This window comes from Vespula pensylvanica, chromosome 22, assembly GCF_014466175.1.
Source record: "Vespula pensylvanica isolate Volc-1 chromosome 22, ASM1446617v1, whole genome shotgun sequence".
Taxonomy (NCBI): domain Eukaryota; kingdom Metazoa; phylum Arthropoda; class Insecta; order Hymenoptera; family Vespidae; genus Vespula; species Vespula pensylvanica.
The window spans coordinates 2,115,592-2,131,781 of NC_057706.1; the positions used below are offsets into that span (position 1 = coordinate 2,115,592).

General features: G+C 30.0%; 1 protein-coding gene across 9 annotated transcripts in view; it reads right to left on the bottom strand.

Annotated features, from left to right (window-relative positions):
* The window catches only part of LOC122636535 (growth factor receptor-bound protein 14-like), a 426,705-nt gene that overhangs the window by 338,249 nt on the left and 72,266 nt on the right, over positions 1-16,190 (bottom strand). The window contains exon 1 of one of the 9 annotated variants that reach the window (XM_043827860.1): positions 11,850-11,869. The exons of 7 other annotated variants lie outside the window; for them this stretch is intronic. In XM_043827860.1, coding sequence (XP_043683795.1) covers positions 11,850-11,854 — 5 coding nt within the window. In that variant the 5' untranslated portion in view covers positions 11,855-11,869. Of the gene's footprint in view, positions 1-1,476; positions 1,755-11,849; positions 11,870-16,190 lie in introns of those variants that run through there. One more of the 9 variants, XM_043827859.1, reaches the window with a different exon arrangement.

Genomic DNA, 16,190 nt, shown 5'->3' on the forward strand with positions numbered 1-16,190 from the left:
AAAAAAAAAAAAAAAAAAAAAAAAAAGAAAATGAAAAAGTTATCATTAAGTTTTTCGATTGGAGCGATTTTTTAGAACAGAAAACAAAATTCGTTTATTCGCGATAATCGAACATTTTTCGAAAAACGTTCGAATTTTTCAATGCGAAAACTCAAATTTTCTCGACAAACGCGATATTTAATTCAACGTCGATTTCTCTTATCGATAAAATTAAATTCTTGTGAATTAAACGATTTCTACAACGCGGCGAACGTGTATGTATATATATAAATTTTTATATTTATATTATATTTATAATTAATATTACATATGTAGTTTTCAATGAAGAAGAAAGAAAGAAAAAGAAAAAATAATTCTTTATAATCGAAAGTATATTCTGATTGATTTTAAAAGAATAGATCAAAGTGATTGGAATGATTTATTAGAAAAAAAAAATAGAAAGAAAAAATAAAAAAGAAAAGGGAGCGAACAACAAAGCGTTCTTTTCGAATAGAATTCAAAGGAACAGGATAATACCTATTATCCCGACGAAAGGAAAGCGCGATAAAGTTTTTTGTTCGAAGTAATTCTTTTAAAAAGATTTTCAAAAAAAAAAAAAAAAAAAAAAAAAAGAAAAGAAAAGAAAAAGAAAGAAAAAAAGAAGAAAAATGTTAATACAAAAGATGGATCTCGATTGCGCGACTAGATCGTACTTTAAACTTTCACTCGGTAGAATGATATTATAACTTGAATATATTTTACCATGAATATATTTTGATCGTACGTCGTACGGACTCGTAAGAATAAATTATATGTAAAACAGAAACAGTAAACTTATTCGAATAGTTTCATTTTAATGAGAAATACAAATTTCCAACGAAGATCCATGCAACCGATGTATATCTTATTAATAGTTCTTCGAATAAAATTGCTTAAACGATGATATCCAATTGTTTTTCAATTGGAATTGATTAAAAAAATTTGTTAAAGAGAATAACTTTTTTTTTTTTTTTTTTTTTTTCTTTTAAAGAGAGCATCGAAAATGTAATCGTCGAAAAATAACGATACGAAATAAAATATATGTACAACAACGAAATTGGAAAGCTCTTTAAAAATTATTTAAAACTTATTCCACGAAAAATAATATTTTCGTTAACGATATCGAAAGATATAAGACAAACGATACAACCTGTTGTTTGAATGGAAGATCGTCCTAAACAATAATCGCATTTATTTATCGTTCGAAATCGATCGAACGTCGAATATATCGAATAATCGAACCTGACGAGATATCATTTCTCTTTTATTACTCATTAAAATGGCCTTCTATTTAGAAAGTATCAACTGGGGTCAACGGAGCCAATTATCGTTGGTAGATAAAGGCGGCAACGTGCCAAGAAAATCCAAATACAAATATATATATATATATATATATATATATATATATATACATACAAACATACATACATAGATACATACATAGATATATACACGTACATACGGAATTGCTCAATTTTTCTCTCTTCATTCATTTTTTTCTTTCCACCTTTATCCTCGTTCAAGCGCTCTTCATTCTCATGCTTTCGACTTTTCACGAGTTTCTGGCTCGTTTCACCCCATTGAAATCCTAAAACAAAGTCCTCCTTCTTGGTTTCCCACGGAAAAACGACTTTTAACAAGCATACCGTTCTAGACGCTTAGTATTCTAATTTCTCAAAAACCTCTAGCTTTATTTGCTTTCAACCTTCCTACGAACACGATGTTATTTCGTACTAAGGAAACTAATTTCCCTTTTCATCTCTCTCTCTCTCTCTCTCTCTCTCTCTCTCTCTCTCTCTCTCTCTCTCTCTCTCTCTCTCTTTCTCTTTCGATTTACACGTTTTCACATTTGATAGAGTTACTCGAAGGAGAAACTGTTAACTGTCCCTTTAGAAATTTGTTCGATTAAATGATTCTATCGGTTGACACGAGATTATCAAGAAAAATAGCTAAATTCAAGAGAAAGAGAGAGAAAGAGAGAAAGAGAGAGAGAGAGAGAGAGAGAGAGAGAGAGAAGATCTCTATGTACATAGTTAACAAGAGGAGAGAATCATCGTTCTATCGTAGTTTCTAACCGCGAACGTGACATTGATGAAACGAAGAGAAATTGCTATAGGAATTAATCTCCTGGAAAACGTATCGAAAATCGTTTCTTTCGATTAATCACGACTTTATGACGTTGGATCGTAAATATTCCATTGCAGTAACAAGCAAACAGAGAGATGAAGCATGATGGGCAGATGATGACTCGTTACACGGGGTTATAGGGGTTATAGGGAGGAAGAGAAGGGGAAGAGGAGGAGTAGGAGGAGGAGGTAGGACTTAATAAGAGATAACAATCGATTTTTCCATGCACCGTGAAAATCTACGTAACGATTATTATAACAGGATAGAGATCTTTCCTCTGTGTGTATGTGTGTGTTTGTGTGTATGTCTGGTTTTGTTTTTTTTTTTTTTTTTTTTGGACAAATAAAGGTCATCGTCTAACGAATAAAAACGCACAACGAAATTGTTAGCTTCCATTTTCTCTCTTTCTGTCTGTCTTTCTCTCTCTCTCTCTCTCTCTCTCTCTCTCTCTCTCTCTCTCTCTCTCTCTCTCTCTCACTCTTTTATCCCATCTTTTACATCAGTGAATTTCCTCGATTTTGTTCATCCGTTTAATTCACTAAATCGCGTTATTAATGTCGTCCAAGCAACGGGAAACGATGTTGGCTTTTTACATACGTCGGCGTTATATATTTTATAACATGTAAGTACATGTAAGACATATATATATATATATGTGTGTGTGTGTGTATACAGATATGTGAGTACGTATAAACTATATACGTAGATTAATATCGTTCTATCGTGTTGTATTATTTTATAATTTTATTAACGTTCCCATCTGACCGTAGCTTTCAGTTAATGAGAGAGAGAGAGAGAGAGAGAGAGACAGAGGGAGATAGAGAGAGAGAGAGAGAGAGAGAGAGAGAGAGAGAGAGAGAGAGAGAGAAGTAAAGAGAGAAAAAAAAAAAAGGATAAAAATTAACGTCGTTTGTTTCAATCACATTATCGTATAACGAGGAACGCATTTTATCCGTAAGTCGGAAGAAAAGACACGAGAGTTTAATAATCAGATTATACGGATTAATTATAGCCTGACGCGCAATTAATTTTTCTCTTCCTAACTGGATAGTTCCAACTCGTTTATAAAGCTACGAGAATATAATACACTCGTTTAATAAGGGTTATGTCGTATAGAGAGATTCTGATAATTTTTGTTATATAACAAAAAAAAAAAAAAAAAAAATATTACACTTTCATTGTACAAAATTAACATGATTAAAAATAAATTGGCCTTGTACTAACGGTATGTATGGTATATATAATATACGCTTTACATAATCGACGAGGTTTGATAATTAACCACGATTAATGTAAGTAATAATAAGTTATTATCCCTATAATAAAAACTTATACATGCTTATTCATTTTCGTTGAGATATATATATATGTTTTCATTGATCTCACTGATCTAATAATTACATTTCTTTTTCTAATTAAAACATCAAACTACAGTAAGAAACAATAATACAATAGAATCCTCGCGAGACAAACCAAACCTATTAATAACGATCCTAAAATCATTGATTTCCTACGAAATACAAAAAGAACGCTAAAAAAAAAGAAAAAAAAGAAAAAAAAAAAATAGAAAGCCAAGAAGAAATGAGATAAATCAGAGCGAAAACTTCTCGATAGAACAACGAAATTGATTATTCTAAGAGAAAACGTAAGATAAAACGTTAATCAAAAAAAAAAAAAAGAACAAAAAAAAAAGAAGAAAATGGGAAAAAAAAGAAAAGGAAAGAAGAGAAAAAGAAAAAAGAGAAGAAAAGAAAGAAAAGAAAAGAAAAGAAAAGAAAGAAAAAGAGAAGACGCAGAATAATTTCTTTGACAAAAACAAGCTATACGGTATAACGTAGGAACGATCTTTTTTCTTTTTGGAATGGATGGTGAAAGGGTGAGGGGTGTAGGAAGGATAGTCACGTGACCGGCCGACGTTGATCGATCGAACGTAAAATAGAATGACGTCGAACGAATCCTTGATCGATCGTTGGTTAAATGACTACCTACAACGTTGGCGTGTACCTAACAGTCAGTCAACCCCCCATGTTTCGAATCTACCCGCGATTTTCAAATATATACTATACTTCTCTACATACGCTCGATCCGCAAGGCGTTAACATCTATACCCATGGAAACGAGTTTTGCGAGTAGAAATTGGGGGATCAGGCAATCGGGGGATAGAGTATAGGGATAGAGTGAAGGTAGAGGTTGAAGTGGGTGGTACTGGGTTGTAAAGTAATTGCGCGAAACCACGTAGCCGGAACGCTTAAAACGTCAAAACGAAAGCTCGTAATCGTTGCGCCTCATGTTCGAATATCGGGTGATAAAAACATTTAAATCGGTTGGACATATACGAGGCGTTAATTAATCTCTCGTGTTTCTTTCGGTTGAACGTTGTTTGAAAGAGACGAAAATAAATAGATCAATGAATGAATCAAATAAATCGAATGAAATAGAGAAAAAAGGAATATGTGGAAGGAAGTAAAGGAAGAAGGGAAAAAAAAGAAAATAAAAAGAATGAAAAGAAGAATGAATAATAGGGAAAGTAAAATAAAAAAAAAAAGAAAAAAAAAGAAAGAGAAAAAAGAGAAAGTGGAAAATAAAGAGAATGAAAAAAATAAATGAACAGATGAGAAGTTAAAAAAAAAAAAAAGAATATAAAAAAAAAAAAGAGAAAACGAATTAAAATAAGTAATTTCGAATTAAAATCGTAATTTAACGCTCGAATATTAATACTAACATCGATCGAGATGTATGCATATATGTATGATACATATGTATGTACATATCTATCTATGTATGTATGTATCTATGTCTAATACGTAATATAAATATATAATTCTTTATACGAACAGAATATGTAAGAAATATTCATAGGTAAAGTAAAAAACGAAGTATCTTATCAGTTCACCTTTCAAGAGAATCGTGATGATCAAAGAGAAAATATCTAGTTGGTTGGGAGAAGGGAAAGAAGAAGAAGAGGAACAAGAAAAAGAGAAAGGAAAAAAGAAAAAAAAAAAAAAAATAGAAAGAGAGAAGAGCAGAATTTTAAAATAGAACGGCAAAGAGATGATGTTGTTCTCGTCGTGTTAAAAGAAACGAACGTATTCGACGTTAAAAGATACGAAGATCGTATCGATTGGAAAAAGGGAAAAAAGTAAAAAGTAAAAAAGAAAAAAAAAAGTAAAAAAAAAAAAATAAAAAAAAAATAAATAAATAAAATAAAAAGAAAAAAAAAAAACTTGCACAAATTCTCCTCTTGAATTAAACGACAAACGTAAGTAAGTACGTTAATGTTGAAGTACATTTTCGTTCTTCTTTATCTTTCAAACGAATGGTATCCGCTTGGATTGGGTCTGGGAGAGGAGAGAAGGGGTTGGAGATAGTTGTGAGAGTGAGAGGTTAAAACAGACAAGAGGGTGAATGGATGGGGTAACAAGAGGGTGAGCGTTGCATCGTCGAAATATTTACAAGTCACGTGTCTAGTCGGTATCACGTATTCGCGTTGAGTATATATAACGCTTTTCACGTACACATTATACATACGTTTATGTATGTAAATATGTGTGTGTAAATATGTATATGTAATTGTGCGATCGTCCTCATTGGATGGTGGAAAGTTTTTCCGAAAGTCGGTCGCGAGAGATGAGTTTCGAAGGTTTCATCGAACAATGGAGGGTGTCTTATTGTTACGTCTGCCTCGATGCTCTTATTCTTAAAAGTGATAGAGATGGAGGGAGAGAGAAAGAGAGAGAGGAAGGGAGAGAGAGAGAGGGAGATGCAAGTAGAAGAAAATATAGGGAGAAAATCTTTAAAGGACGTTCATAGATTTATGAGTTCGAGACCTATTACTAAACTTAGCTATTTTCTCGAGATGTATTATATTTTATGCGAGGGGATAAAAGAAAAGATGTGTTTGTATAAAATAGATTATTTATATATAATATAAAAAATAATTATTATGTATTATATATATTATATATAATTTCAATTATATATAATATATAATATACGATTATAATTTTGAATATAAAATTATTTATGAATAATTGAAAGGAAAAATCAAGTATGATAATGGTTATAATTCTGTGTGATATATATTAATAGTAATATATAAAGATATATTATTATAATACATATATATATATTTTTATAAAAAATAAATAAAAAATATATTATAAATCTCATAAGATATTTATATCTACACACATACACACACATATATATCTATATATTTTTTTTAAACTTATCTAAATTATATTTTAAAACTGATCTAATTTCCATGATCTAGAATTTCATTTTTAAAAGAAAATCATATTAACGTTTGTAGTAGTTATAATTCTTCGTTATCTTTGCATTCTTAAACAGTTTACAACCAAAATGGATTTAAACCACTAAAAAAGAAAACAGCACATATATATATATATATATATATATATATATATATATATATATATATACACATACACACAAAAGAAGAGAGAGAGCTAGAGATAATGCTGAATTTAACGGAGTTACTTTTAAACTTACGATATAAAGTATTAACTTAAATCTATATATAAACAATGCGATCTTTTATCTTTCTTTTTAAAAAGTACATAAATAGAAACTATAACGTAACCCTAGACCTTTTCCTCTTTACTTGATTTTTCCAGTCGGCGTTTTTCAAAAGTTCGTGTTCTATGTCCTATGTCGAGATTCTTTCGGTCCTCCCGAAGATTTGATGAGTCTTTGGAAAGAAGACGGCGATGGTTGTAAAAAGGATGTGCACGTGTTTGCACGTGTTTGTTCCTCGAACAAACAAACCGTTTCTAACGTCGTTTAAGCCGTTACCATCGTATTGGTGAATAGTACGTAACATGTATGTACTTAAGTTCTCCTTTTGCTTTTGACATCGAGGGAAAATGCAAGAGTACACAAAAGACTGAGGACAACACGTTCTCAAGCGTCTTTCACATTTTCGATATACATTCATGTATATATATATATATATATAGATGTGTGTGTGTGTAAGTATATACCTAGGTAATATATATATATATATATATATATATATATATAAACCGAAAAAAATGTGTATATATAAAATAATACGCAACAAAAAATATATATATATATATTTTCGTTGTGTATCATTTTATATATATATATATATATATACACATATTTTTTTTATTATATATATAATATTTAAACGAAAAGTGTTCATTATTATAAAATATTTCTTTTTCTTTTTTTTTTTTTTCAAAAAACTTCAAGAACAAGATCAATTCTTCTTATCCATATATACAGTTCCTTTATCATAAATTTATTCACATTTCGCTTAACCCTCTAAGGAGTTGACTACAAATTAAACAAAATACTACCGTCGCGAGGAGAATTAAAAGACCTTTCAAACGATATGCCAATTCAGTTCTATTTGCATATTCAAGATTTTTGAGGACGGCGAAAGGGGAATCACCCATCTACTCTTTCCTTCAGGGAATTAGCGTAATGTTAAGCGAATTGTTGAATTATTAATGTTTATAATATTAACTGCATGTGTTTTTCTTTTTCTTTTTCTTTTTTTTTTTTTTTTTTTTTTTATTTTAATTCTTTAATAATGAATATAATGTACTTTTAAAATAAGATGGGCGATCTATTATTGAAACAACCTGTGTCGTACCCACACACTCATACATACACACATACACACATACATATACATATAGGTATAAGCATGTACTTATGTCCGTCTTTTTACCAACGAAACGAGATTTATAAATGGAACATCATCTCGTAAGCAAAGACGATACGAACGTAGAAATGTTGGTGGAGCTAACCGAGCGCTATTCGGAAATGTAATTATTCAACGTATTTGTCTTGCGGTTTGCGGAAACACGAAACCCGTGTTTAACCCTTCTCTATACTCCCTCACTACCCCTCTTCATCCCCTCATCACTTCTACCACCAACGTTTTGCGAAGTTAAGCTAATTCCTCCGTAAAACCTCTTTCGAATGAAAAACCAACACGTACACAAATACATACATACATATACACACAATCAACAATATTCCCGATTAATTTCTCATGATTACCTATTATATTTCGCATATTTGATTAAACATATATATATATATATATATACGTATACTTGATATCGATCATTAAACGTGATACTGTGAAAAAGAGAAAGAGAAAAACAAAAAAAAAGAAAAAAAATTAACACACATACATACATACATACATACATACATATATATATATATATATATATATATATATATAGTGAGAGATAAAAAGAAGAAGAAGAAAAAGAAGAGAGTGAGAAAGTGATAACGTCGCATACGAATTACGGAAACGAGTTTTTGATAACGTTTCAATTAAATAGTAGTAGCTTAAAGTTTGGCGTGCGGCCGAGCTCTCGAGTCCTCCGATCGTATCCGTTCGGGAAAATCACGCGAATATGTATATAGATAGGATCACATTTGATGGTCATGCGGAACCGCAACAGATGCACATTCACGCAAAGTGTCATCTATATACCTACGCGTTTTCTCTCATCCCACATTATTCACGTGGCTTTTATGAAAGGTTCTTTATTACCAATATTCCACTTCTCGTTCTCTTCTATCTCTTTCTCTTTCACGCATACATATATACACACATATGTACATACGTACATAAATATAGGTATACAGAAAGAGAGAGAGAGAGAGAAAGATATATATATATATATATATAGACGTACATACGTGTACAGCAGACAAACACACATACTCATTTTATGTCTTCCTTTCATAGTCCGCGTTGGGTCATAAGCGTAATGAAAATTTCATCGATGAATATATCGCTGATATTGGTCCATCCGTCTCGGATGAACGATATTAAAGTACAACCGGCGTTTGACAATCGATAATACTTTTCTATACTTTTATTATTATTATTATATATATATATATATATAAAATTGAAAACTATTATTATCACTTGTTAAAAAATATATATGTATATATATGTATATGTAGATACGTTCGGTCTTTATTAACTGTACGAAAAATTTCAAACTATTATCACTTGTTAAAAAAAAATAATGTGTGTGTGTGTGTGTGTGTGTGTGTGTGTGTGTGTGTAAGAACATACGTTCATTCTTTATTAACTCGATTCTGTATTTAAATATACAACGAATGATGTGTCATTTAAAAGTTGAAAGCATTTAATGTATGGATTCATAAATTTCTTTTTCTTTTTCCTTTTTTTTTTTCTTACGACAGAAAGACGTTAATTCTCATAAAAAAAAAAAAACAGAAAAGAAAGAAAGATAAGACATTCAATCAAAATTGATATTCGAACGATATATAATAGAATATTTATCTATTCGATGATTGTGAATGATATATAACGAATACATGGCATCGGGTATTTATTCCCAGGTATTTATTTACACGTAGAAAACGTGACGATTTGATTCGCAACGAACTACGAAGAGTAGTTAACGGTAGACGGTAGTTTGCGAATGCCAAACAGATTTATACGCGAAAACTTGGCATAACTTCTAACTATGTCAGAACGTGAATAAATACGTACATATATACGTACATATATATATATATATATATAAAAGGAAATATATATATATATATATATATATATATATATATAGATAATTATATACAAAAGAAAAATACAAAATAAAATTTACTTCAAAACATGACACCTCCGTCATTTATAATTTATATTAAAAAAAGAAAAAAAAAAATGAAAGAGTTCGCATAATACGATTTATTATATCAATTATGAGTATCCTAGTATCGCAGTGACAATCTTATAATAAAATAATTAAACTCACTAATTAAATTCGTTTCTTTGCGAACGAACAACCGAACGAAAGTGAACCACTTTTTATTCACGACATTAAATCCCGTAGGATCGTGAAAATCTTGTTAAATCTCATTTAACATCTGACCTTTGACATGAGTCTCTCTCTCTCTCTCTCTCTCTCTCTTTCTTTTCCTTTCTCTCTTTTCTTTTTTTCTTTTAGTCTAGCTTAAAAGAGTCTATGCCACTCGACTAGTTCCTTAAGTTGCGCAAACTTTGCTATTCGCGATGCCAATTTTTTTTTTCTTTTTCTTTTCTTTTTTAATATTCTCACTCTTTTTTTTTTTTTTTTAATTTTTTTTTCTTCATCTCACTCGCTCACACAATACATACGTACACACACACACACACACACACACACACACACACACACACACACACACACACACACACACACACACACACACACACACACACACACACACACACACACACACGAGACTGTGTATATATCAATTCGCTTTTTACGAAGAAATAAATTTGTTTTTCTAATTTGTTCATTCAAATAGTAAATGTCGATAAAATAATTACATATAATAATAGATTTCAAATCGTTGTAATTACTACGTCGAAAGATTCGTCAAAAATAACGTAAGATTGGTTCATCAATCAAATAATCGGAATAGTACGGTTAAATATCGATTCGTTTTATGTCCTAGATAAATTTTAATGAGACTATTGCTGGTTCGAACAGAAAAACAATGCGAGCATGTAAGATCTTCCGTAATAAAAGAGAAGTTGGCCTTTTCCAGATTGAATAATTAATTGTGGAATAAACTATACCATCAAGAAGGATATATATATATATATATATATATATATATATATACGCATTACGCACGTAGACATCATGGTGTATAGCAAAAAGGATCGATCGAAAAGTTGGATCGATATAGAAAGGGGTAATGTTAAGCGGTATATTATTTTCTTACGTTATTTCCATCTGCTATAGTGATTGAACGATAATTTTCATGGAAAAAATTAAAAAAAGAAAAAAAAATAGAAAAAAAGAATGGAAAAAAAAAATAGAAAAAATGAAAAAAAATATATATATATATACAAATTAAAAAAAAAAAAAAATAAAAAAGAAAAAAAGAAAGAAGGAAGAAAACGTACGTACATATATACAAACACACACAAACATATATATATATATATATATATATATATATATATATATAAAGAAAAAGAAAAATAGGAAAAAAAAGAAAGAAAGAGAAAAGAAAACGTGACTAAAGGGACACGACTAAAGAGAGTCGAGTAAATTGCGACGGGCTCTTTCTCTTTCTTTTCTTTTCTCTTTTCATTTTTATCCTTCCCACCCCCTCAACACCCTTCATATTTTTCTTTCTTTTCCTCTTCTCATTTTCCCTTTTCTTATTCAAAAAGGTAGTCGCTTGCTCCGTTCTTGTTCAACTTCGGTATTAAATAGAACTGACAAGAGTCCTATGGTGTTGATGTTGGTGTTGTTGGTATTGGTGTTAGCATTACTGTTGGTGTGATGATGGTGATGGTGGTAAGTGAGAATAATAATGTGAGAGGAATAAATGGTCGTTTAAGTGACGGCTGACTTTAATTGCACATTTCACGCTCGTATAATCATTGCCAGTTATATAAACGAAAGAAAAAAAAAAAAAAAAGAAAAAGAAAAAGAAAAAGAAAAAAAAAGGAAGAAGAAGAAGAAGAAGAAATGGGGGAGGGAGAAGTGAAGATAGAAAGTAGAAAAAGAGAGAGAAAGAAAGAGAGTGAAAGAGAGAGAGAGAGAGAGAGAGAGAGAAAGTTGTCTTGAATTTTTTTCTTCCTTTTTTTTTCTTTTTCTTTTTCTTTTTTATTTTTCTTTCGAACGCATCGCTTTGATCCTTACCCCATCGATGTTTACGACGTTTACGTTACGTCTACCTCGTGATGGAACGTTGTTAGCTTGGATTGTAGAAGCTATCGCGTGCACCGGCGCCATCACGACATATAAAAGTAGAATCTACGTATACGTGTACGTGTGTGTGTGGGAAAAGAGATGAGTGTGTATAAGCGCGCGTGGAAATTTCTATCGGTCGTTCAATTCTTAAAGTAATAACGTTCTCTTACCGCGATTAGCATATAATCTGATTCAGAAGCGAACAGGATGTAGATATTATAAAAAAATGTAATTAGAATGAAAAATAAAGGAAGAAGATGAAAGAGAGGTAAATGAAAAGAAATATATATATATGTATATGTTTGTACGTATACGTATGTATGTATGTTATTATTGTATTATGTTTGTTATTAAGAGAATGATTATTAACTTGTTAATTAATTTGGTGCTATTGTTAGAAAGAAAAAAATTATTATTCTATATTAACTTATATATATATATATATATATATATATATATATATATATATATATACATGTTAGATTTAGAGAATTTCAAAGATATAGAGATATAGAGATATAAAGAATTCAAAATGTCAAGTTCGATTTGAAGTGATCATAAATATGTCCCACTCGTGGGAATGGGTTCTCCTTTTTATAACGTTGTTTTTATTTATCTGTTTCTCTTTTTCTTGCTTTTTTTTCTTTCTTTCTTTCTTTCTTTTTTTTTTTTTTTTTTTTTTTAGACATGTTACAATCTACAAAATATATTCCATCGCTTTTTTTTATGGCTTATCTTACAATGATAAAGCATCAACCGTGCGACAGAATATTCGCGATGGAAGACGTAGATTAAAAAAAAATAAAAGAAATAAAAAGGATAGAAAATACAACTGCACATTCGCTAGACGATAAAAATACAACGTGTGTTTTTATTCTTTCTTTCTTTTTTTTTTTTTTTTTTTTTTCTTTTTTTCCCCAATAAAGAAACGTATCTTATTCTCTTTTTTTCTTTTCCTCCGATAGAAATAATTCTCATAACACGGCATTAAAAATAATTCGGACAATTGTTTCGTAGTTGAGAAAGGTTTTTGTTACTTTTTATATTTTAAAAGTAAAATCGTCATAGTCATAGTTGCGTTTAGTATAGTCAGATGAGAAAAAAAATTAAAAAAAAAAAAAAATAAAGAAAAAACTGTGAAAAGGAAGAGAGAAAAAGAAAGAGAAATAATTAAAATTTTTACTTTAAAAATTAGAATAATTTCTACTGGAATAATCTCTGTCTAGAAAAGAAAAATAAAATAAATTTCAATCTACCTGATTAAACTTAATTCGTTTTTTCTTTTTTTCTTTTTTTTCTTTATCTTCTCAGTGGTCGTAAGAAAAGGGTTTTATGCACGAACAGTACGAAAGTAGTCGATGATCTAAGCTCTTTTACTTAATTAAACTATAATCATATTGAAGACATCGATGAATTTGTAAAAATCACTCTGTAAACGATCCTAGATCGATCTTTATCGCAAAGTAAATAATCGATTACTTGACAAACATGAGAATGATTATACTTTTATGAACGATATCGCAATGGTCGACTTTTTATCTATTTATTTCATATCTTTTTTTTTTTTTTTTTTTTTTTTTTTCATTAAAAAGTTAAATACTTACAAAACGTTACTGCGGAAGAATATCAAACGTAAAGTATAAAGTAAGTAAGTATTCATCCTTAACGCTAAAATCGATATCTCGAAGTGGAATCGAAAAAAAAAAAAAAGAATAAATTAATCAATAAATTAATAAAAATAGAAAATACAGAAGAAAATAGAAGAAGGAAGGATCGGATCGGATCGAATAAAATTAAAGTGAGACACGATCGATCGATCGAATCGAATCGAATCGAATCGAATTGAATCGATGTTATAACTTTTTAATTTCGAATTCATTTCGGTTGAGAATACGATAAAAGTCGTAGGAGGAAGATAATGTGAATTATAAAAATGGAAGGGGTGGGGGTAGAAAAAGAGAGATAGAGAGAGAGGGAGTAGAAAATTATAAAACGTCTAACGAAAGGTCACACCGAAGATCATATCTTTTTTTATAGAACTAATTCGTTGTATTGTAGAGTCTGAAAAAAAAAAAGAAAAAGAAAAAGAAAGAAAGAAAGAAAGGTTTCCCCGAGGTCATCGTCGTCGTCGTCGTCGTCGTCGTCGTCGTCGTCGACGTCGACGCTGCTAATTATTTAATAGTAAAGCTATTTCGCTGTAGAAATTATCAAATGAACCTTCATACTCTCCCCTTTTCCTTTTATATGCGAGCTCTGTACGTATGTATATATATATATATATATGTATGTGTATGTGTGTTGCAATAAATTAAATGGAAAAATAATTCTTTTAGATTTGCTTTACAAACCTGCAAATGTAACTTTTTTTTTCTTATTTCTTCCCTTCCCCTCTCTCTCTCTCTCTCTCTCTCTCTCTCTCTCTTCTTTTTTAAGCTTAAAGACCGATGAAGTAGGGGAGAAAGCCCGCCGATTCGCAAAAGAAAAAGAAAAAAAAAAAAAAAGAAAAAAATAAAAAGAAAAAGAGAAAAAAAGAACTTCTTTCGGACTCATACCGTGAAAGGGATCAAAAAAGAAAAGAAAAAAAAAGAAAGAAAGAAAAGAGAAGGAAGAACAGAGAAAGAAAAAAAGAGAGAGAGGTATATGTATATATATATAGAGAGAGAGAGAGAGAAAAGAACTCTTTGAATCGTCACGCGAGCTTCCTGTTTTCCCCTTTACATCCCTACCCTTCGTTTCCTTCCTAGCCAAGGGTTCGCGTTTTACTAGGTGGTCATTAAAACCAGGAGGGTGCTCGATTCAAAATTGCCTTCTTATCATCCAATTCGCTCTCTGGCGCCGTATAAACTATACGAAACAGACGGTGAGACGCTGCTAGGTTCTCTTTTCTAAAACACAACCCTTCACCCCCGCAAATTCTACTCGACCAATGCTGTTGCTGCCACCACGATGAGATCCCTATCTTATGTATGTACATATATATGTTTATACGTATGTATGTATGTATATATATATGTATGTATGTATGTATGTATGTATACATATAGGTATATATGTATATATATATATATATGTATGTATGTATGTATGTATGTATATATGTATATATGCATTCTCTAGCAGATCGATAAATATGCAAATAACACACTATACCAATATTTTTCACGTATGGCATTCTCCTTCCGCGAAAACTCAAGAATTTGCTTTTTCCTAAAAACTGCTACTTCGAACTGCATAGAAGATATTTCGATATCCTTGTAGACCGATTTTAACTGCAAGAGATTTCGAGAAATATTCTTATTGAAGTTTTGTAATTGTGTGACTTCTTTCGAAAGTGTTACGGGTTTAAAAATAAAAAAAAAAAAAAAAAAGAAAAAATAAAATAAAATAAAAGAAAAGAAAAGGGAAAAGAAAGAAGGTAGAAAAAAGTGTATGAAGATAAAAAATAAGTATAATCATCGAACGATCGAACGAACAACAGAACGTGCAGTAAATATAAAAAAAGAATTAACGAGTTATACGTATAAAGTAGGTTAATACTTATCTATGTATTAATTATCTTCGTGTTATTCGCGTAATATACGTGGAACAATTTTAAAATGAATGTATGATATTGTTAAAAAGATTATATAATAGGGTCAAATTAAAAATGTAGTAATTAGAAAAATGTAAAAATGAAATATAGCAATTAAAGCGTAATAATAAGAAAGAAAGAAAGGAAAAAAGAGAAGAGAGTTTTAATATATCTTCTTTTTTTTTGTTCGTTTCGACGAACATTTTTCAACAAATTTCTTTCTTATATTCGACGACATATCCAATTCTACGAGATTACACCCTCCTCGAGAGAAAGAAAAAAGAGAAGAAAGAGAATAAAGAAAAAAAAAAAAAAAAAGAAAGAAAGAAAGAAAGAAAGAAAGACATAATTATAATAAATAATAATAAAAAGAAATAACGTCGGAAATTTTCTTTCATATCGATCGCGAGAAGAAAAGAAAACTGAAATAAAATAAAATAAAAAAGAAATAAAATAAAATAAAATAAAATAAAATAAAATAAAAAAAAATAAAAAATAAATAAAAAAAAAATAAAATAAAATAAAATAAAATAAAATTATATTCAAGCAATGTTGGAGTGCTCGATTCGTATAATACAGTCGAAGAGTATGAAAAATAAAATAGAATGACGCGAGATATACGAACGTCGAGGGGTGAAACAACGTTTAACGTTTTAGATAGGAGATTGTCGATGAAAGGTACAAAAAGAGAGACAGAGAGAGAGAGAGAGAGAGAGAGA